A 22,842-nucleotide genomic window follows, 5' to 3' on the forward strand; every position below is an offset into this window, starting at 1 on the left:
GTGATAGGTACCCGTGTCCGTGTGTGAGGAGATCCATGGCTGTCGATAGACATGCCAGGCCGACCTATTTGGGGGCTGTCCAATAACCCAGTCATGGGCCATGGAAGTATAAAGACTTGGGGTTGCTGCCTTTGTAGCAAAAACTTGCGCCGGTTAATTAGAAGTGTTGGCTTTGCTGAAACTTGGCCTAAAGGTGCCCTTTCACCACCTTTAACGGCACCATAAACAAGAACAGCCGATGCTGATGGTGACCTGTAGAAGAATGGACTAGGTTCCTTGTATACTCGTAATTCTGGGCTTACTTTCCGGTTCTGTGCCTTTTGTGGGCTCCGAACTAGGGCAGGGTGTACTACCCAAAGCAGCGCGCACTGTATCTCCGATGACAGCCCTACAAAGAAATAAAGTTCATAAATTTTCAATTTATTTCTCTGAATGTGTATGTCTAACCTGCTACAAGCAAAAACGCCAGCAGTTTCATTCTAACGTCTTACAAATGGCGAATGTGGCCTAAAGAGAAATGAGAAGGTTCTTATATAGCCAGCCGTAAAGTTCGAGATCGATGAGGGCTGTGATAACTGTTTATAAGCTTTTTTGTGGGTTAATTAAAAGCACTTAAAATTCAAATAGCAAATGGCAGGTATATGACCTCACACAAAATTTCACCACACTGGACCAGAATCTGCATGCTTAAGAAGTGGTTCACTTTGAAAATTTGATTTTAATTGTTAATTGGGCTGATAGTGTAAACTCGAATCAATAATGATATGTTCTGGCTTTTATAATCTGTACTTAAACGTACAAAAGTATATTGGTTTTGCGGAAAGGGAAAATGTAACACGCAGAAGGAGGCATGGCAGGCCCCAAAAAGTATTTAATTTCTTGATCGGCATTACAAGCATCGATCTAGCCTGTTCACGAAGAAACATAATCACTATTCTTCGTGATAGGTCGATTTTTGAGGAAGTTAAAACCAATAATGTAATGTAATGTCCAAGCTCTGCCCGGAAATGTTTTTGTTGTTGCTGCTTTGGCTCAACTCTATTTGGCGCACATGCTCACACACAGGCACGTATAGACATTGGTTCAGAGTATTTTACAATCGCGGCACCCGACTTCACCTTTTCCACTTGTTTTGTAAAGAAATTTAGATGCTGAATTGATTTTAGAATTGATTTCGATCAATATCAATCAATACCTAATCAAACACCTTTGTGCCTTTTATATATTTTTTTCTTTAATACACACATCTCTTTGTGATTTCACTTTTGCCAACTTGATGCTTTATTGAACTTTGATCTATCAAAGGAACACAAGATAAAGCAGAATTCCAAAAGGTAGCCTTTTGTTGGACTTTAATATATGTATGTATTCATCAATTCAATATTCGCACATCTTAAATTAATTCAATTAGATCTGAAATCTGTCATAGGAACTTTGGCGAACTTTGTATAACGAACTTTGGCGTAAAACATTTTATTCTTCTCTGTATAGATTTGTATGGATTCGTCTCGTAATTACGATCATTTACTATGTACCATTACGTATAACATTGGTACCACTCGTCCATTTGGGTGTTTCAAACATACATACCAAAACACCAAATTCAATTGCTTGAAATAGAGCATACTAATTGTACATATCGGTTTCAATTAATGACCAACCTATTGAAACCGAAATGCAGAACTGAGTTAAATATTCAACTTTTTACTTGCTACATTTTATTTTCAAAAAGGGAGTTTTATTTTTATCGCAAATTGTCATTTAAGGAAAATATGTGGAATGGATGTCGAGGTGTGTCGTAAGCCAATATAATTGGCAATTGCTTTTTATCTTCTTCATCCTCAAAATCATCCAATTGGTTTTCCTCATTCATCTCCATATTATTATCTTCATTGAAGTACTGAATGTTGTCCTCACTTAAGTTTGAAATATTGTTCTCATTTAAGTCCTGAATATTGTCCTCATTGAAGTCCTGATTATTGCCCTCATTTAAGTCCTCAACATTTTCCTCATTTAAATCCTGGACATTATCCTCTTCCAAGTCTTCGGTGTTTTCCTGATCTTCTACACCGGCTTCAAGTTCTTCTTCCTCAGGAACGTTCTCTTCGGCATTTTCTTCAATACTCGTATTTTCCTCATTATCCACATTTTCCTCATTCTGTTCTGACTCATTTTCCAAATAGCTGTTTGTTTCAATAGGTGAGCCTGTTAAAGTTTCCAAAGGCTCAAAAATAACTACTTCGTCGGAGTTGATATCGTCTAGCATGTTTTGATCAGCTCGAATAGCAAAGACCTGAGCTTCCATGTCGAACACATCAAGGGAGGGGTGTGGCCAGCCACGAGTGTGATTATGATATCCGTGGCTGTGATTGTGTCCAGGACGATGTGGCCAACCATGGGTGTGATTGTAACCAGGACGATGTAGCCAACCATGTCCAGGATAGTCTGGCCAACCGTGTCCGGGATGGTGTGATCCATCATGTCCGTGATGGTAAAACCCATCGTGTCCATGTCCCGGCCACTTATCGTGATGGTGGTTGTGGTGGTTGTGGTGATGATGGTGATGGGGAGGATGATGAGGTTTTGGTTTGTGATGGTGTGGTGGTGGGTATGGATGTGGAGGATAATAATGGTGATGGTGGCTGTCTCCACCTTTATTGCCTTTATGATTTCCTTTGTCGTTGCCTTTATTGTTGCCTTTGTTGTTTCCTTTGTGGTTTCCATTGTGATGCCCCTTATCTCCTTTTGAAGGCCAAGGTACTGGCACAGGGATCCATTGTGGTGGAGGTGGATATGGAATGGGAGGTGGAGGTGGGGGGTATGGTGAAGGTGGGGGATATTGTGGAGGTGGTGGATATTGTGGAGGTGGATAATAAGGTGGCGGATATTGAGGAGGAGGATAGGGTGGTCGGGGACGTGGCGGGGGTGGCGGAGGTGCTGGTGCAGGTGCCGGCGCAGGCGCGCCCGGAGTTCCAGGCACACCAGGAATACCCGGAGGTCCTGGAGGTCCTCCACCACCTTTGTGATGGTGATGGCCGGTATGTGGTGGTATCGGTGGAGGGAAGGGCACTATTATTGGCGGCGGCGGTGGCGGCGGTGGTAAAGGCGGATGATGATGTGAGTGGCTTTTTAGGACTTGTCCTGGAATACCGGGTGGTCCGATAGGTCCGGCAGGTCCGGGTGGTCCAGGTGGACCAATAAGCCCAGGAAAACCAGGAGAACCTGTAAGAATATAAAACATATTTATTAAAACAGCTTCATTATATGAGAAGTTGGATGGCTATGTTGTAAAATGATCTTCCATAATTTTGTTTGTATATCAATCCATTGGGTAATTACTGTGTTTTATTTACCAGCATTGTCGGTATAGCTTTTAGGTAAATACAAGTACTCTGCTGCCTTTTAATCAGAATAATCAACTCTGCTGGGCTTTGTTATTCTTCAACCTATTCTTTGACTGTTGGGTGTATGGGAATGGTATTTTGAACAGTGTATTGTTAGGATTTGCGAATCACATATTGATCAATGTTTAACTCAAATTATTTTTGTTCACATTAGTGCACAAAAAACATGGCTTCAAGCCAAAGTTTTAGGTAGCGAGTATATTTTACCTCTGTCGCCTTTTGGTCCTTGGGCGCCTGTGTCTCCTTTATCTCCTTTTTCGCCTTTGCGGCCTGGTACTCCTGGATTTCCAGGGGGTCCAGGAGGTCCTGTTCAAAAACGAATATTAGGAAATTATTAATACATGGAAATGCAAAATTATTATATAGTATGTACCTGGCGGTCCGGGCGGACAGTTGCAGTGGTGCACTGGTGGATGTGGTGGTGGGTGAGGTGGGTAGTAAGGTGGCGGGATCTGCTTGTAGATTATTTGCGGTGGTGGTGGTGGTGGTGGCGGTGGCGGTGGTGCTGGCGCCGGCGACTGAATCGTGACAAATCTGGCAGTTTCTTTTTCAACATTTTTCCCGCACACGTATCCTTTCTGGGCTATGACCACAGCTATCATATATAATTAAGATAAAATAAGATTAAGATTAAATAAATGCTCTTTTGTTTGTTTTCCCTCCGACGACTTACCTAGACAAACCAAAGCTATGCCAAGCTTCATGGTTGAAGATTCTATGCAACTTCTCTTCGAAAGATCGATCATTTTTATACCAAACGAACACTCACAATATTTGCAGATTTTTGCAAAATGTCTGATAGAAATCACTTTCATTAATCTAGATTCACTAAAACCGTTATGCGTCCAAGCCATTAAAAGATCGTTGCTATGAAAAGAAGAACATTATTAAATACAAAGTCGGCTAAACTGATACTTTAACTTTTTATTAGTTGCTTTAATATTTATGGAAATATATGCCAAATCAAATCAAAGTTCCATTGGCTTTGCATCATAATAGCCACAAAAACAATATAACTGACATGTCTGGCGCGCGCCTGTATTCAAAAGCCAGGTGACGATTTCTTGAAGTATACGTCATGTTTCGTTTTGACTACGCCTAACAATAGTAAGAATTTATAATAGTTATGAATGGAAAGAAAACAAAGATCCAAACTGGTTCCGTTCATTCTTCAGGTAGATTTGATGGTCGTTTCACTTCTGTTGGAAATTTTTATTACCAGATAATGATTCAATGAGGAGCTTTGGAATATGATTGACCGATATAATGTGTCGAGGGCAATAGGAACAAAACGTCAAAGTTTATAGAACTATATGTTACAACAAAGGCGCACAAGGTCAGGGCTAACATTTTAAGGTCGTCGTATATTAATTCCATTATTACGCAAGAGTTAGTTCGCAGGAAATAACTTTATTGTCTCTGTGCGCCCTCAGCAATGTACCTTTCCCTTTACCGTTGCTTAGCCTACATAGACGTAGTAATAAAATATTTAAAATTCGTCGCATAACTATAAAATAGGCATCCACTGGTATATCAAACAAATTATGCCTACATAATGAGCTGTTAGAAGAACAAAACGCTTTTCGAATAGTTCATTTTATACTAGCGGGGCACATACAAGTATGTATTTACTATATAAGACCAAGGGCATTGCCCAATTTTCTATTAAAATTAAGTAAGCGGAGTTTATGTATTTATAGTAATGTTATCTTTATGTGAACAGTACAAAAATAGGCACCGAAAAAAGATTGAGCTTAGATTAAGGCTTAGCATAACTTCTCCCGAAACGTTTTATTGATCAGCTGCTTCTCCCGTATCAACTTATACTTATGATATGTGTAAATTTGGTTTGTACAGCACAAGCTGACCGACAACACACAAATCTTAAATCTGACTGAAAATCAAGTTGAAATTTTCGTTTTGTTGTTCTTAAAAAATAGTTATGAGGGATTAGTTTCAACCAAGCTTACCTCTTGTACTTTTCGTTTACGCTATGTATACATTTACCATTTCACCCATTTCACAGGATATTTGTTAGGTTCCTATTTTCAAAAACTCCAGTTGAAACTTGGAACGCATCTGGCATAGTTAATCCCTAATATTTAATACAAAAATGGACGTATGTATTGTTAAGGATTTATTTATTTACATTGTTTTTAAGGTACATAATTGCTTAGAACACTATTAATAAATTGAATGGAAATTTACAAATTTATAAGGATTTAACTACAATATTGAATAATATATTCCATTGGGGCATACAAGATGTTATCACTTCTTCCCGAAATGAACAGAATGCTCTGCGGCAGTGTATGGCTTTTGGTCAATCCATTTTGTTAGATCGACAGCTGGAATATTCGAGCATGGCACAATGGGATTTCTGTAAGGATCGTAAATCCTTTAGTCACTAACATACTTATTTCATAAATTTCAAAAATCGACTTACGATCCCGACACCGTTTTGAAGGCCTGCGGCTGCATAGAAGCTATGTTGTTACCGTTATCGCACAGCAAACGTGCCATACTTGCTTTTCTAAGCTCTGCCAGTTGATCTTTAAGGAAAAATTGAAATATTTATTAAAATATTCAGCTTGAGAATTATAAACATACGCGAAGTCTGTGTTACATACCTGTGGTAAAGCCGGTGTTTTTATCGCCGTTTTCGAAGAAAAATCGATCACCAACTCGAGTTCTGTAAAATTGTTCGGTTAGAATGCAAAGGAATGTGGGACCAGCTAGTGCTCCGGCCACATGTGCCTCTAAAGAGCCGCCGACAGTTAAGTCCACATCTTCGTGACTGTCATATAGCGACTTCAGATTTTGGATTATTTGTGGACTGATAAGATCGGCGAAGTCCTCCCAGCTGTGAGCTCTCGCGAATCCACAGAATTCTCGCATATCATTATAGGAAGCAAGGCCATGATCGCGATTACGCTGTATATCCAGGGAACGCAGATCTGATCCGAATGGTGCATTTCGTCTAAATAAGAAGTGTTTGATCTAAGAGAGGGAGAATGTTTGTAGTATTTATATCGTTTTCCTTTCTTAAATAAAGCTTCGAAGTAGGTACATACTTGTCTATCAAAGTTAATGTCTGTCAACTCTTCAGGCTGTGTGGCATGTCCTCTGCTAAGCGAATCAAAGTTATCGCCGACCTCAAGAATGCCCGGACGATTGAACCAGTCACTGAGGGTCAGGGATCCAAGCACGCTGCGCAGTTCAGACAAAAGACTAAAACAAACAGATGGGTTTTGTTTAAAAGATCTTGTGTTGTTCTCAATAGCTGTGTGGCTTTACTTACTCGAGTCTGCCTTCGATTTGGGAATGAAAGTATCGGAACGCAGCCGTTGCATGTTCGTTCAACACAGAGGGGTCTATGCTGGGATCGTAATCGTTAACATAGCTACCACCGGGCGCCTTGTATATCAAACGGTTCTTTAACATATTCTCAGCTCCCAAGAAAATGGGTAACCATTCGTAGTAATTAATATGCTGATATTGCGCAATGTTTATTTTGCGAGCCTCCTGGAAAAGAGTACGATCGTCGTAGTGGGGATTGAGAGCCGCAAGATGGTCAGCAATGCGATTATGTTCACGCAAGAGTACAGTTTGCAGAAGAGCTAGGCCTGGATTCTGATTGACGCGCACATCACCCGATCTATAGCAGACTTCGTTTGGATCGACAGCATCGCAATCACCGGTAATATTGCGCGACAATGGCAACCATTTGGCTCCATTTCTCTCCTCCACTATCATACGTCCACCCTGGAATTCTCGTATATCTCTGTTCTGCTCTATAGAATTGCCGTAAACAAGCGAAAGATCCAGATACGACGTCACCACTGTCAGTTGCTCTGCTGGTCCACCGGTATATTGGCAATTGGCATCTCGATCTGTGAGGGTGCGTACAAAGTTGAGACATTCCGTACCCACTTGAGAGTACGCTGGGTCATGTGGAGGTACAATGATGGCAAAGCAGGTCTTATGGGCCGTATCCAAACCCACAAGTCGGCCATCGTCGGTACAACATTGTGTTGGATGCTTTTCTGCAAGGGTTTGGTGAAACAAAAGATGTGTATACTTTTTCAAATTGTACGTATCCTGAATGTGCAGGTACTTACTGGATTGGGTGCCTCCAGCCTGCATACTCATATCGTGTGTCATTATCTGTCCCCATTGCATGTTGTGAAGGGTAAACTGGGGATCTGGGACGTCTTCTTCGCCGAACGCAACTACGGAAACCAAACGGGCACTAGGCAACTCATTGCCGGTGATTGAGCGGGGCGGGGCTGAGATACCATCCGCATACTTTGGCGTCAAGAGGCGACCATACCTAAAGAGCATTAATGTCAGCAATAAGTCTTCTAATCATAGTGAAGCAATCTACATTTACATATTTTTATATGTATCCTGTTCCCAAGGGGTAAAAGAGTATACTAGTTTAGTGCGAATGTATGTAATACCCAGAATTAAGAATATCGGAGACCCCACAAAGTATAAATACTAGTAATTAGTATGTCAAGAATAGTCGATATAGCCCTGTCCGTACATCTCTTCGTCCGTCTGTATGAGCGCAAAGATCCCAGCAAGAAGAAAAGCTAAGATAACCAAACTTGGAGTCAAGGATCCCTTAACCCCAAACCAGAGTAAGTTTTTTATTCTTATACGCTCCCTCTTCCCTGCTATTAGTGGTTTTTCATAGCTCTTGTAGTTCTTGGAATTTCAAATTTGGTTATTACATCCAGTTAGTGATTATGTGTCCGTATGTAATCTTGCTAATTTAAATTAATTCTGTACTGCACACATACACGTACATAAACACGCAAAGACAAGATTCTGATGTAAATGGATGCTGTTGAAACTGTACATGCAAATATGTATGTCGTCACTTATGTTTGTATCTAATGAATAATTTTTATTTTATTTAATTAATTTACTGAATGAATTAAATTTAATATACTAATTTAATTTAATAAGTTTAATTTTGCTTTTGTGGAAGTAGGTGCATGGTATTTAAAAGTTGAGCCCGCTCGACTCTAGCATATTCCTTTCTTGTTTTTCTTTGCATTGAAGTGTCGGTTAAATGTTTAATTGATCTGCATTATTACAAAGTAGTATAATTTACTGTACCGGCTATTAGCCTCTCCCAATTCCGGGCGTTGCAGGTTATTACAGGATCCGTCTAACGAACGATATGAGGTCTTCTCGCAGAAGGCTGGTGGTCTACCGCAGTTTGCTTGACCGGGCATTGGGAAGCTGTACCCATAGGGAGATTGGGGGTTCGGGGCCAGAGAGAACGGATTTTGTGGAGCAGACGATGTGGGCAGTGCATTTCTGGAAAAAAAAATCAACAACGTGATATTAGGTTGGTTTCAGATCTCACGCTGATTTGTTAAGCTTACCCAATTAAGTATGGAGGAATTCCTTGTAGGTATTTGAAGCTACCGTAGTTGTGCTGTGGTTGTAGTTGCTCGTTATGTACGATGTGATAGCCAGTTGATACTTTTAAGCTTAGAGCATGGCAAATGAGACTAAGGCCCGCTATAAGCACAATTCCTCGTCTACAGGCCATCTAAAAAGCACACATAGGTTAACATGAATCAAAACAGACGTTTCAATAGAATTTCAATTGGAAATGAAATGCAGTCATGGTCAAATACTCCAATGGTCTAGATTCCCTCAAAATGGACAAACATATGTACATAGTGTCGACAGACAATCAAGAAGTGTCTCGCCGCGAGCCTTTCATTAGTTTTAGCGGTGCCTCTTGCTGCTGCTGCTAGTGTTGAGTTTTCTTAGCTGGCTGCCAACCAGACTACAAGTGGAACAGTATGGGTATGCGAACCAGTTAAGACCTTTGCATAGAGGCAATGAACGATCGCCTGTGACTCCTGCGATCAACGACATTTTACGAATAGTGAGCTAGCGTAAGCAAAGCAACAAGTTATGGTCACAACTGGTTTCATCACCTCATCGGTGTGCATTTATTATTTATTGCGACATATCGGTAAATACGAAACAAAAACATGCCAGACTCCATGCACATGCAATGCGCTGAAAATTTTATTGTAGCAACTATTTGGCTAAATGGACTAATAAAAGTGTTGTATGCTGTAACGAGAGTACTGCAACAGCAAATAAATGAATGAGTAACATTTAGGGTATGAGCTCAATTCTATCTAATGTGGCTATATATGTTGCGTCTTGCATATATGTATATACTAAATTTAAGCCATATCAATTTTAACATTAAGCATTTTATGCTAACAATAATCAATTCAATTAAGTTATTATTGTTACATATACATATGTGTATGTATAAGTTAATTTGTTTAAAGTCGCTTTTATATTGTAAGTATTTATTTAAACTTATTGTGTAAAGACATAAGACATTTATTTTAATTGACATTTGGCACATTTTTCGGGAGATTTTTGTACTAGTTATGAACTAGCATCCCATTTCCACTTATTAAGTTTATCCTTGCGATCCCAAAGTTGTGTAACTTTGTTATCATATTTGGATTAATAATGATTATTTAATATACAAAGAGCACAGCTAGCAGTTTTAGGCTTTCATTTAAACTATAATTTTTCAAAAATCAAAAGTTGTTCAATGGTCAAAGAAACAAGCTAACAGTGAAGATGTTTGAAGAGTGAAAAAGTTCTGCTTTTAACAAATACGTTAGAGGCAATTCAAGGGCCTATCAAAGCTGGAAAACACATTTGTGTGCTGCAAATCTAAGTTACTTCATCAACAATGAAATAAAATAATGAAACGAGCTTGATTCCGCTTATATTTAAATATGTGTATAAATACCATTCTTTTAGTCAAGGCTTTATATTACATAAATATTATGTGGGGGAGGGGAGGGGAAGGCATTTATTTGCAAGCATACTGCATAAGCTCATGACTGAATCGACAGTAATTAGTGGTTTTTAAATAATGGATTCATTAGGCGGGTTGTGCAAGCAACTATCTCACACGCTTTAGCTTAACACCAGTGGGCCACGCCACGATTCCCAAAGTAGAGTTTCAGACCTTTGTGCAAAATGCCAGTTGCCTGCATTGCTGCATGGTAATAGAGAAATCTATAGTCTTTGTCACGTTATTATATAACAAATACAAGCTGTGTCGATGTCGGTGTCGATATTTGGCACGAAGAACAATGGACCGACCTTGTGTCTATGGAAATATCTATGGTTGTGTGCTTGTGTTTGTATGCTGTCCGTACCAATATGTAAGCAATTAAATAAACTATGTTCTCTTTACCTTATTTATACAGGAGCAGATACATATATGTGTCATTTGTTCCTCGGTTTGTTCCAGCAATATTTTTCATATCAATTAAAAATTGACGGGTGGTTAGGCTACACCAATTGAAAATTTTACTAAGAGTCTTTTGGTTGATTAACTGCATTTTGCAATCTGAATCAAGCCAAGATCAAACAGAATAGTAACGAGTTCGCGGCTATCTTAACGAACACTGAAGTCAACCAGCACGCCGTTCAAAATATGAAAGCTCGAGCTTAAATTGAGTTTAACCGTAACCGTTGACCAAGGCTAATTCTACTAGTATGCTAGACAACAATAGATAATCCAGCTTTGAATTTATTTATTCAAGTACGCAAACATTTACTGTAATGTTCAACTATTTATCTTCAAATCAAATAATAAAAATCGTTTTAATTCAATTAAGACTAGCAGCAAATAATTTTAACTGGCACAGAGCCATACGAAATAAAACAGAATAATAAATATTTATACTGAGTTTAGTTAGTTGAGAAGGCTGCATTAATATGTAACAGCATTAAAGTGGTGCAATGTGGAGACCTGAAGTGGAACCAGAGCAAAAAAAAAAAAAAACACAACAATCCTCCTAATTAGGGCAAAACAAGAGTAATTGCCAAACTGGGAAATTACTAGCAAATTTAACGACTTTAACAACTTCTAATTAAAATCGAATTCATAGTCAAAAACTTTTGGTGATCATTTAAGTGTAAAATAGTTCAAAGCAGCCTGACAGGGAAATTCATGAAAAAGTTATTGATTGATTGATGGATTGTTTGATTGAGGCTTAAGCATATAGGCGCAAGCGAAACCATTGCGGCGCCCACCTGGCGGGCACCATAACGAGATACTTTGTATTGCAATCTGACTCAGACGGACTAGGACCGCTGGACGATGGACGGTGGCATGACAAGACTGCACCAACCCGGCGACGTGGTGTGCACACAAATCGAACACATTCCGATTTGTTTGACCGATAGAGCAACAAGCACTAATTGAAATCGCCTTTTTAAATGAAAGTGCACCTTTAAAGTGTTCATCAGAAGCTGACGATGTGACGCTGTTGCTGGGGCTGGCGCTAGCGTTGTTGTTCGGTGCTCTGGTATTTGGGCCTACTCCAAATCTTGTGTATAATGCCACTTATTGCTAGCAGCCTGTTCGGCAATTTCTTGCACATAATATGGCGCATTAATTACAAAATATTTTTACTTTTTGTCATTAAGACCAAACATAAAATCTATGTTATACAATGGCAGTTTTTTGTTTAATTGATTTCAATAAAAATATAAAGCTATTGCTTTAGAGCAATCATTTTTTTTTTGGCCAAAAAAGTCACATGACTTGCGCAAAATGTTGGTGCATTTACTATGTGAAAACCCAGTTATAAGTCACATGACTAAGAAATAAAAATAAACATGCTAGTACAAACGCAATCATTACTACGCCCAAGCACCAGCAACACACTCATGAACTTGTTGGCGGCTTCAAGTGGTCCGTGTCTGGCAGCTGTCACGTCTTGACATCCGTTGCTACGCAACTGTGACATTTTTGTTGCAAATTTAGCAGTGATTTGGATATTTTCACACATGCGATTGGGCACCAAATGCAATTTGCAATCGCCTTACCGGTCGCGTTTTTAGATGAGCCGCACTAATTGATTCTTAACTGTTTTGGTTCGTATTTGTGGAACCTGTTCTATCTGTAAGTCCGAGCAATGAACGTTGAGTGTTTTTTGTTGCTTACACTAGTCGTTAAATCGAGTTGTCAAATTAGTGTCGCTTATTTAATTGATCCTAATTTTTAATTAAGGTTTTTGTTACTCATAAAATCGAGAAGATATGCATTTTTGTTGTTTCGAAACACATCTTGTTTCCAATAAATTTTCAAAAACTGCAAAAATTGAATTGGATATCGTTGGCAAGAAGCCTCAAACAAGTTTGCTTTAGCGATTTTTATTTTAAATAAAGGCAGCCGTTATCATAAAATCGGCATTCAAATTATCGAGTCAATCGAGCATCTCGACGGTGCAATTATCGCCACAGCTGTGTAGGTAAACAAATTCTGCTTTTCAGAGTGGGGTAACACTTCAATGTGATAGCCGCAACAAGTTGTGTTTATTTCATTGCAAAAGTTTTTCTGCTGGAGGAAAAGTCGAATAGTGCGAGTGAAAAATGGCCGGCACAAGCGATTACGAGGGATACAAATCACCTTTGAGTACCCGCTATGCTAGCAAGGAGATGCAGTTTCTGTTTAGCGACCAAAACAAGTTTTCCACATGGCGACAACTGTGGGTCTGGTTGGCGAAGGCGGAACGTACTTTGGGGTTGGAAATTAGTGAGGCGCAAATAACAGAAATGGAGCAACAGATTAAGAACATAGATTTTGAAGCGGCGGCTGCAGAAGAGCGGTTAACTAGGCACGATGTTATGGCACATGTTCACGTTTTTGCAAAGCAATGCCCAAAAGCTGCACCGGTCATACATTTGGGAGCCACATCCTGCTATGTGGGGGATAATACGGACCTTATAGTACTACGCGATGCACTGCAGCTATTGCTACCTCGTGTAGCCTCTGTCATACTGTGCTTAAAACAGTTCGCAGAGACGTACAAATCGCTACCGACTCTTGGCTTTACGCATCTACAACCGGCACAGCTGACTACAGTGGGTAAGCGTGCTTGCCTATGGATTCAAGACTTACTTATGGATGAGCGTGCTCTGAGGCGCTGTCTGGAGGATTTACGTTTCCGCGGAGTCAAGGGTACAACTGGCACGCAAGCGTCCTTCTTGCAGCTCTTTAATGGCGACGGCGGGAAAGTAAAGGAATTGGACTTGCTAGTGACGAAGTTGGCTGGATTTAGTAAGCCATATGGCGTGACTGGGCAAACGTATTCCCGAAAAGTAGATGTCGAGATTGTGGCTACGCTCTCGAGCCTCGGCACCACCATACATAAGATGTGCTCTGACCTACGCATTCTTGCATCCCGCAAAGAAATGGAGGAGCCCTTTGAGTCCACGCAGATTGGCTCTTCGGCAATGGCTTATAAAAGGAATCCGATGCGTTCGGAACGCTGTTGCGCATTAGCCCGACATCTCATTACACTTTTCAATAACGCTGCCAACACGCATGCCACACAATGGTTGGAGCGAACATTAGACGATTCGGCCAATCGACGTTTGACATTGTCAGAGGCTTTCCTCTCGGCGGATGCAGCATTGCTGACTCTACTAAACATTTCCCAGGGCATGGTTGTCTATAATAAGGTAATCGAGCGTCACATTGCACAAGAGCTGCCATTTATGTCCACTGAAAATATAATTATGGCCATGGTCAAGGCCGGCGGAGATAGACAGGAATGTCATGAGAAGATTCGCGTTCTTTCCCAGGAAGCTGGTGCTCAAGTAAAGCAGTTCGGAAAGGATAATGATCTGGTCGAACGAGTGCGAAACGATGCTTATTTTGCACCAATCCTGGGTCATTTGGATGAAATACTAAATCCCCGAACGTTTACCGGACGTGCAAGTGATCAGGTAGTCGAGTTCATAGCCGAAGAAGTAGAACCAGTACTGGCGCGTTATAGCGACTCCTTAAAAAATGTTAAATCAGTGCAACTGCTTATTTAGTTCGTTTACTTGAAATCGTTTATGCATAATTATAAATGTATACATAAATTTTGAAAATATATTACTACATTGCGTCAATCGTCATTAACATACAGAATCATTTCCCTGTCCTGCTCCACCCGCTTACCTTGCTCTCACATTGCATCAACAGTCGTTGTTTTTCAATTGCAACGTTTGTTGTTATCGCGTCATGAAATAGGTCGAGACCCCAACCCCCGTCGCGTTTCGATTGTGTTTGTTGTTGACGTTGAAAACAGGGTTTCTCGCCAAGCTTACTAGGTACATAAATATGTATGTAGTAGCCAAGCACAATTAGTAGCCAGAAAAGTCAACAACATTGTCGTTCTTAGTTCAAGACATTAAATGAATTGCCTTTCGCCAATTCCGGCTGAACAGTATGACATATCACGACTTCAATGCTGTTGTTGTGTGTCGTAGACTACAGCCAGCACCCATGCCCATTGATCCAATATACTTGTATACTGAAGAAAACGCCATTTGCTTTAGTTTTAATTGCGAACAATACGTGCTTGCACTGAGAAAATTATGCCATTTAAATAACAAAAAACAACATAATTTTGCCCAGAACTAAAATATAAATGGGTTTAAATGTTTGTTTCAATTTAGGTGAAGCACAAAAGGAAGAAAATGCACCTCCTAATCTTTATTTGTTGCAATATTGATCAGCATTGAAACCGGAGTCCGATTAGAGATAGAAAAATTAAAAAATCAAATATATTTTGTATTCAATAATAATCCTAGAAAAATCAGTCATTCCAATTCCTCAAATTTGTCCTGGCCATGGAAAACAAAATCGGAAAGTGATAGCTGTAGTGCAAAATTTCCTTTTTTAAAAGTAACATAGTTTACTTTATTGACAGAAATAAATACTTGTACAATTAAATTTAAAAAATAAAAGTTTATTGTACAATTTAGATTACTGTGTTCAAACTTAACATCAATTATAAATTATATAAAGTTTCAGTATAACACTAACGAGCTTTTACTTTTTTACTTGCCTCGAAAGTAGGAATCCTAAAACCTTTAAATTAACTTTTTTTGAGTGCATTTAGAGGGGCCATGACCATCTAGAGGATTGTAAATTGTCGGCGCTACAATAGTTAGTAAGCTGACAGCAACAAGCCGACGAGTTGCTTCGTATTCACCGATCGTTGGACAACACATAACACACATACCTACAATCATACCAGCATAAGAGACCACAGCTCTGTGAAGCTAAGGCCATTTACGCTTTTTAATGTTGGCTTTATTTATTGACTTGGTATTTTGTTTTTGCATTTTTCCACTCACTTTTCAAACGAGAACTTTTTGCGTTGGTCGTTGTTTGTATTACATAAATTGAAAATATGTGTGTACAAAAGGTATGTGTGTGTGTATTTATACATACATACATAACTATATTTCGGTTATGGCTAGTCAAAAGGCAACCGCGACTCGGACTCGTGTGCACCACTTTTGAACGACCACCATACATTCATTTATGACGTGATTGACTTGTTTGTGCTCGAGTTGCCTTTTTGTTATTTTAATAACGTAATACATATGTACATTCGTATGCATGTATGTAGGTACATTAAAAAACATTTGCAATATCTATGTTATTTCAAGTTTTTTGCCGCAGCTGACACACAATTATGTGTAATTAAATACATTCTTATGTGAATACCTATTTCCCTAATTTAAATAAAAACGTAGTACCTTACAATTAGTCCGGTCTTAGGCAAAACACACAAGCCATTAACATGTTCTGCCTCGAGCTCCTAAACTGCAGCGACTGAACAGCCTCCAGCTCTGACTTTTAATCAAAAGAGCTAAATACTATTTATGTAGTAGTATTATTTGATTAATTGATTAGGCTTTGAAGTAAAATATGAAAAGCGAGGTGCTTTAGAAATTACTGGGCGTATTTAGTTTGAACGATGATTAATGATGAAAATTCATAAAACAATTATTACATAATCGCTTATGCTGAAAGGGCGTCTTTGTTTTTCGAAAGAAATGAATCAAAATATAATATTTTCAGAGTTTCAATGCTACTCACAAAAACTGAACTAACTAATACCAGCTAATAAAAAGTACAAAATTTCTAGGCATGCCAAATCCATGAGTAGTCTATTTATGTAGAACATAAAATATTCTTTGAAGAAATTACAAGTTTAAAACAATAAGCAACAACAAATTATCTATAATAACATTGTTATATATGTGTGCATAGCCCCACAAATATTACGTAAGAGCCAATTTGGTGGCAATAAATAAATTTATTTGCTAATTTAATTTTCAGTGACTGTTTCCAAAAAAAAATAACGTTTTAGCAATTAATTAAGTTTTATGCAATTATGATGCTCTAGGCGCGACTGCCACGTCCGGCCACAGAGCAGGCGACAAAGACAATGCCAACCAGAGCAGAGCAATACAAATTATATAACGGAAGTGAGCAAAGAAAGTGACTGCTCTGGTGGCACACAATAAGCTGTTAGCCGTAGTGCGCGAAACAAAGACACGCCAATGGACGGTTACAAATTTGAAATATATGTACATATGTATGTGTGTGTGTGTGTTTGTGGAAATTCATTAAAAGCCTTCGTCACCGTTCGGATTCAGTGCCCACGGCACGCGTCGGATACGCAACGAGATTGAGGAATTCGGTCGCACTTGCTGTGGTTTACAAGAGTGTGGCTCCACGTTATGACAGCTTTATTAGCTCCCAGCAACTTGTCCCATGTTTTCATTACTTTTGCTGCGCCTTTAATTAGTACTTAATCAGCTGAGGAATTGCAAGTTTTCCGACAGGGTTACGGCCAAAGAGAGAGATTTATGCATAATACGTCGTCAGCCTGTTTTCATGAGCAGATTTTTAATAGTTTTCCGTATAGCGCTTTAACAATGACAACTAAAGTCCCAAATATACATACATACATACATATGTACATATGTATGCAAGTATACCCGTATGTGCATCAACGCCTGTTCAGCTGTTAAGCTGAGGAAGTTATAAATACATTGCTATGCCAAATAGTTGTAAATAAAGCGGAAAGTCTACCACGGAGCAATTGCAGCAAATAGGCGAAAGAAATCGTCGAAAGAAAAATGCAATCGTGTGAATTTTTGCTGAATGGAGTTGTAATTGGCACGATATGGTCAGACGATGTGGCTGTCAGATGCTGATCGCTGTTGTCGGCCCCCACTGGCTATTGCATGACGATTGCCGCACTTATGTTAGTGGACCTTGACTTTGAAAATGTCGGTTGCATCAGAGATGCCGGCAGTGAAAACGAAATGCTTAAACAGGTTGGACTTGTTGTGTGCTTTCTTTGATGTAAATTATGTCAATTAAATACGATTGGTAAATATCGCGATTACAACTTGGTAACGACTATGCATCATTGCCTTTATAGTAATAATATAAATGAGTTTGCAGATTTGATCGATGGCCGCCTTGTTTTGAAGGTCGTTATTTGTTGTAGTCCTACAATCGAAAAATGCAATTAGGTATTTAATTAGATTTGTTTTAACATTAAAAGATTCGACTCTTTGCGGGCTAGACCTTCAAATTGTTATAAAAACTAAAATACATTTAAATTACGACTTAATATCCTTCATGTTTTTGGAACATTATTTGTGAGTCATTTATTTTATTATGTTAAAAATATTCCGCAATTTATTCCACCGTTCCAAATCAAACAAATTAAAATTATAAGTTCGAGGAATTGCCAGACTATTACAAATCCTTTCCAACGAGAGACGCATTGACAGATAATCTAATGTACAGACACTGATAACCCCAACAGACAGAGAAACTTAGGGACAGTCTGTTAAAAAATACTTAAAAATTTCATTATAATCATAGAGTACAGAGCATAAAAAGAGTAATTAATTTAAAGACGAGCATATATATATATATATGTACATATATTCGAGTTTGTTGACTAAATATTACAAAACCAGTCTATGTACGAGCACTGTCTCGCATCCATTGTATGATTGCCATAATTCCCATAACTTCTATGCCATGTTCGAAATCAAGAGAGAAATATTCAAATTTCACAAATTATACAGGAATTGCAATTGTAACCCATATAAGAGCACACATGCCTTTTGAGTTGATGGCAACAAAGACATCAACGAAAACATGGTATTGCACAGGCACTCCATGTACGAGTATCAGAATCCAATGTTGCAATTGATGAATATGCTATGCTTTTGTGAATTTGTAGCTACATATTTTTCAATTTTTTGAGCTTATAAGAGCCATTTTGTTACAAATCTCTTTATTCCGCTTATATCTACACATGTGCTAACATGCTTAAAGATTAATGACTTCTAGGAATTGATTTTGAATCTGCACTGAAACAACTTATTTGTGGGTGAATGGTAAGATTGGCATGTTTTTCTGTTATAGTTATTTTTAATTTTACGTTATTTTAATTAGCTTACGTAACTGGCTTAAGATCCCAAAGTGAAAGTAAGTACAAAAGCTCATGAGAAAAATATCTATACAAATAAGAAACGACGCAAGCATGAATTTCAATACAAAACCTAAAATGCAATGTGGCCAGCGCAGCGCGTTGTCAAACTGGCTGCTATTCAAATGTACTAAATGAATAATATGCATTGAACCTGGCGAACCAGTAATTGGCCACGAGGCAACTATGTGTATTGACCCGATTTAATCTGTCTAATGTACAATTTATGGTGGCAGCGCCACGCGAAACGTTGCTGCTGATTTTGTTATTTGTTTCGGCAAACGAAGTTGGCCCTATCTTTTGGTATTATGAGCTGGAAACAATGGCAGTTTGCAGCTGATTGAATAGGCATAAGAGGCGTACTCAATTTAATGAAGCAAATTACCGAGCTACGTGCGGCTCGAAATTATTACAAGGCATTCATTGAACTGCAGGGGGAGTGGGTGAGAAGGTGATAAGTGTTGGGGGTTTTATTTGTCTTAAAAACTTTTCTACGAGCTCGGCATACGGAGCTCAGCCATAATGACCAGCGCCCCATGGATGAAGGCAAAAGCGAGTTCAACTATCAAGGTCTCTCGCTTGCTGTCTGTCCAAATATAATTGCCCTATAATAAAAACATTTTTCATTTTCAACACAATTACGAGTATAGCGCCATATACAAGCAGTTTTACAGTTAAAGCTGTTTTTAAGTAAATAATGTTGTGCTTTACATAATTACCTCACTTGGAGATGGCTAAATGATATATTTTATTGTACAGCTTACTAACCAAAGGCAAGACATTAACAAATCATCTTAATCCAAAATTTCGTTACATTTTCTGTAGTTTTTAAATGGCGCGGTCACTCAAACTGTCGTTAAGTATATGCTTTATGTTAATGATTTTTAAATAGCTGATTATAAAAACTCAGCCCTGCTCCAATTTTCAAAGACATTTAAAAGGAATCCGACCGCAGAAGTGGATTATAGAACGAATTTTGATTATATTATATTATTCTGCACTGGACTTCATTCAACTTTAATTGAACTTACTCTTAAGGATATAAAACCTTGTGATTAAACTTTAACAACAATCAAATAAAACCATAGTTTTGCAGAACTCTAGACATTTTTCAATTTTAATTTACGTTGAAAATTTCTCCATTTTCGTTGTTGTTATTGGAAACCATTCCCGAAACTATTTATTAAGATTTGTATTACTTTAGTATATTTTATATTATATGAATTTTTTCACTACTTACATTTCCAGAATATCCTTGTACTTTTCGAAATGTACGCTAATTATTTGTATTTAGATGTTAATATTAAATATTACTTTCACTATTACTGTTAAAAACACATAACGCACACCCCCTTGTGAGAAGGAGGGCTTATAGAAGCAACGCTTTGCTTCCTTCCAACAAATACTAGTAAAAATACTAGTTACAATCCACCGAACATGTAATCGTGAATTCAACACCTCGGAGTGGAATTTATTATTTCAATTTGCGTTTTGGTTTTGTTTCGATTACTAAAACAATTCACAATTTAATTAGCCCACTCACTCAAAAACAATCTATTGGTTTATTAGAGCCTTATTGGTTGATTTCTTAGTTGTTTGTCGGTTTTTAAATATTTGTATTAACTGTGGCAAGGCCCAAGGTAGTGACGGCGGCGTACTGACTGTGTTGGCGCGAATTTGGCGCTTTTATAACGATTTTGTTCGAGCAGCTTTGCGGCTGAGCAAGTTAAGCGTAGACGCTGGCTGCTCAGCTTGCAACGTCGCGACTTTGTCTTGAGGCTTGCGCCGGCGTACCGGCCGAGTTGCAATTGTTGTTGTTGTTGTTGTGAATCGGCTCGGCTCGACTGCGAGCGTAAATCAAAGAAGTTAACTTTGTTTTTATTTGCACCAGCTTGTACTTACACATCCAGCTAGCGGTGGGGGGCCTGCTAGTCAAGGAAAAAAAGTAACTTGTATAATTCTGTAGGCCCACATGTGTGTGTGTGTGTGTGTGTGTGTGTGTGTGTGTTTGTGTGTGTGTTAAATGTGTGCCCAAAGAATTTGGCGCTGGCTATGGCATTGCTTCATATCATTTTTGGATTCAGCACGTTTCGTACTCTTGTAGGAACCACATTGCTTTTCATTTGCGAATCTGCTGGTGGGGTAGATCAGTGATAAGTGTGCCATCAGCCAATCACATTTTGGTAACAATTGTTCAATTTACAGTTTTAGGTTAAAACTAATATAAGCAACACAAATGTGATTGAGAAATCTCGGCCACGCGTCTTAGCCATATAATAAAATATTGTTATTATTAGATCGCGTGCGTCTTCCACAGCAAAACATTTAAAAAGAGTACATTTTTGAATGATACGTGCCTTCAGTCGATATTTGAAATTTATGCTTTTGATTAATTAAACTGGATATATAATTAATTGTACTGTAGATTATTGCAGAATTATACTAAGAAGGAGTATGGGAAGCCCTAAAGGTGTACCCAAAAGTAGCGAAATCATGTAACAAAGCATCAAACATCTTGATTTACAGGTCTAGACCGGGATCCTGTGGCCTTACTCTTACGTAAAAAGCTTAACTTTTTCCTAAGAAAAACACACTGTAGGGTATATAAAAATCCGTAGCTAAAGATAACTTTGTTTAATTGTTTCAATTGTCCATTTTCTTTGCTCATACAACGTGAACAGACGACCCACAAGCTCACACACCCACAAAGATTTGTACACATGTACATCATGGCATGTACATATGTACAGCTCACGTGTTGACCTTTTTCGAGTGGGCCTTTTGTAATGCGACAACTATGTATGTATGTATAATATTGAAACATCAGCTGTGTGACCTAGAAAGTTTTTCTTTCGAAAATGTTACAACATTTGCAGCTTCGACGGCGTGACGGTACTTGTTGTCATTAATTACCAATTTTGACACACTAGCTTTGGACTTAGAGTCATAAATAAACGAAAATACATTTATTCAATATACCCTTTAATTAATGGCAGCGTTTTAGCTTAAACTTAGAAAAAACAAGAAAGGAATGCTAGAGTCGCATTTATAAAATGACTAGCAGGTCTTGCCCGTCTTTGATGGGCTCAGTATTTTCGCTTTAATTATAAATTTATTTACAACATGAAAAATTCCCACAATATTATTATTAAATTTTTTTTATAAATTTCACAATTTAATTCTCATTTCGCCAGCGCTTAGGTACTTGGTTTGAGAATCGCAGAGGAATGCGCACACAATATTTTATTAAATTTATCAAACATTTCACATTTTAATTTCAAAATATTATAATTTTTATTTTACAGAAATTGTGAAATTTCTGATAAATTTAAATTGTGAAATTTTTAAAAAATTAAATAATAAATTTGTGGATTTTAATTGAGAAATATCTGATAAATTAAATTAAAATATTGTGGCCGCCTTTCTCTGCGATTCTCATACCAAGTACCTAAGCGCTGGCAAAATGGGAATTAAATTGTGAAATTTCTGATAAATTGAATAATAATATTGTGGGAATTAAATTGTGAAATTTCTGATAAATTAAGTTAAAATATTATGGGCGCCCTCCTCTGCGATTCTCATACCAAGTACCTAAGCGCTGGCAAAATAAGAATTAAATTGTGAAATTTCTATCAAATTAAATAGTAAATTTGTGGATTTAAATTGTGAAATTTCTGATAAATTAAGTTAAAATATTGTGGGTGCCCTCCTCTGCGATTCTCATACCAAGTACCTAAGCGCTGGCAAAATAGGAATTAAATTGGGCTTTGTGTTGATCTCCAATCATTCAGTCAGGACACATTGCTTTATATATGTATATAGAGATTCTATAAGTAGCAACAGAGTACAGAGTATTTATTATTTGTTATATTAAAAAAGGTAAGTAAAGGGCAATTGTATTTTTTTCTGTTCATGTTCTTTAGGGCAGCAAGGAGAGTAAAAATTTTCGTTAGAATTATTCTATACATATCGGCTCAAGAAAATACTAACCACACCCCCTTCCACGTAAACCAAATCCTGGCTACGCCCATGATGCCCTC

At 38.2% G+C, this 22,842-nt stretch overlaps 2 protein-coding genes across 2 annotated transcripts; one reads left to right on the forward strand and one right to left on the reverse strand.

Moving 5' to 3' along the window:
- Positions 1 to 5,583: 5,583 nt before the first annotated feature.
- LOC115620204 (peroxidase) lies at positions 5,584 to 14,497 on the reverse strand. The gene is made up of 9 exons (XM_030513339.1): positions 14,443 to 14,497; positions 8,807 to 8,976; positions 8,535 to 8,738; positions 7,526 to 7,737; positions 6,706 to 7,450; positions 6,479 to 6,635; positions 6,035 to 6,404; positions 5,851 to 5,956; positions 5,584 to 5,784 (listed from the first exon to the last, which is right to left on the reverse strand). Exons 1-9 carry the CDS (start codon positions 14,458 to 14,460, stop codon positions 5,676 to 5,678), a joined length of 2,091 nt encoding a protein of 696 aa, XP_030369199.1. The 5' UTR covers positions 14,461 to 14,497; the 3' UTR covers positions 5,584 to 5,675.
- On the forward strand, positions 12,783 to 14,399 carry LOC115620205 (adenylosuccinate lyase). The gene has a single exon (XM_030513340.1). The coding sequence runs from the start codon at positions 12,864 to 12,866 to the stop codon at positions 14,313 to 14,315; it is 1,452 nt and encodes a 483-aa protein (XP_030369200.1). The 5' UTR covers positions 12,783 to 12,863; the 3' UTR covers positions 14,316 to 14,399.
- Positions 14,498 to 22,842: the final 8,345 nt, after the last annotated feature.

The sequence above is a fragment of the Scaptodrosophila lebanonensis genome, unplaced genomic scaffold (genome assembly GCF_003285725.1).
Source record: "Scaptodrosophila lebanonensis strain 11010-0011.00,11010-0021.00 unplaced genomic scaffold, SlebRS2 tig00000024-arrow-pilon, whole genome shotgun sequence".
Classification (NCBI taxonomy): domain Eukaryota; kingdom Metazoa; phylum Arthropoda; class Insecta; order Diptera; family Drosophilidae; genus Scaptodrosophila; species Scaptodrosophila lebanonensis.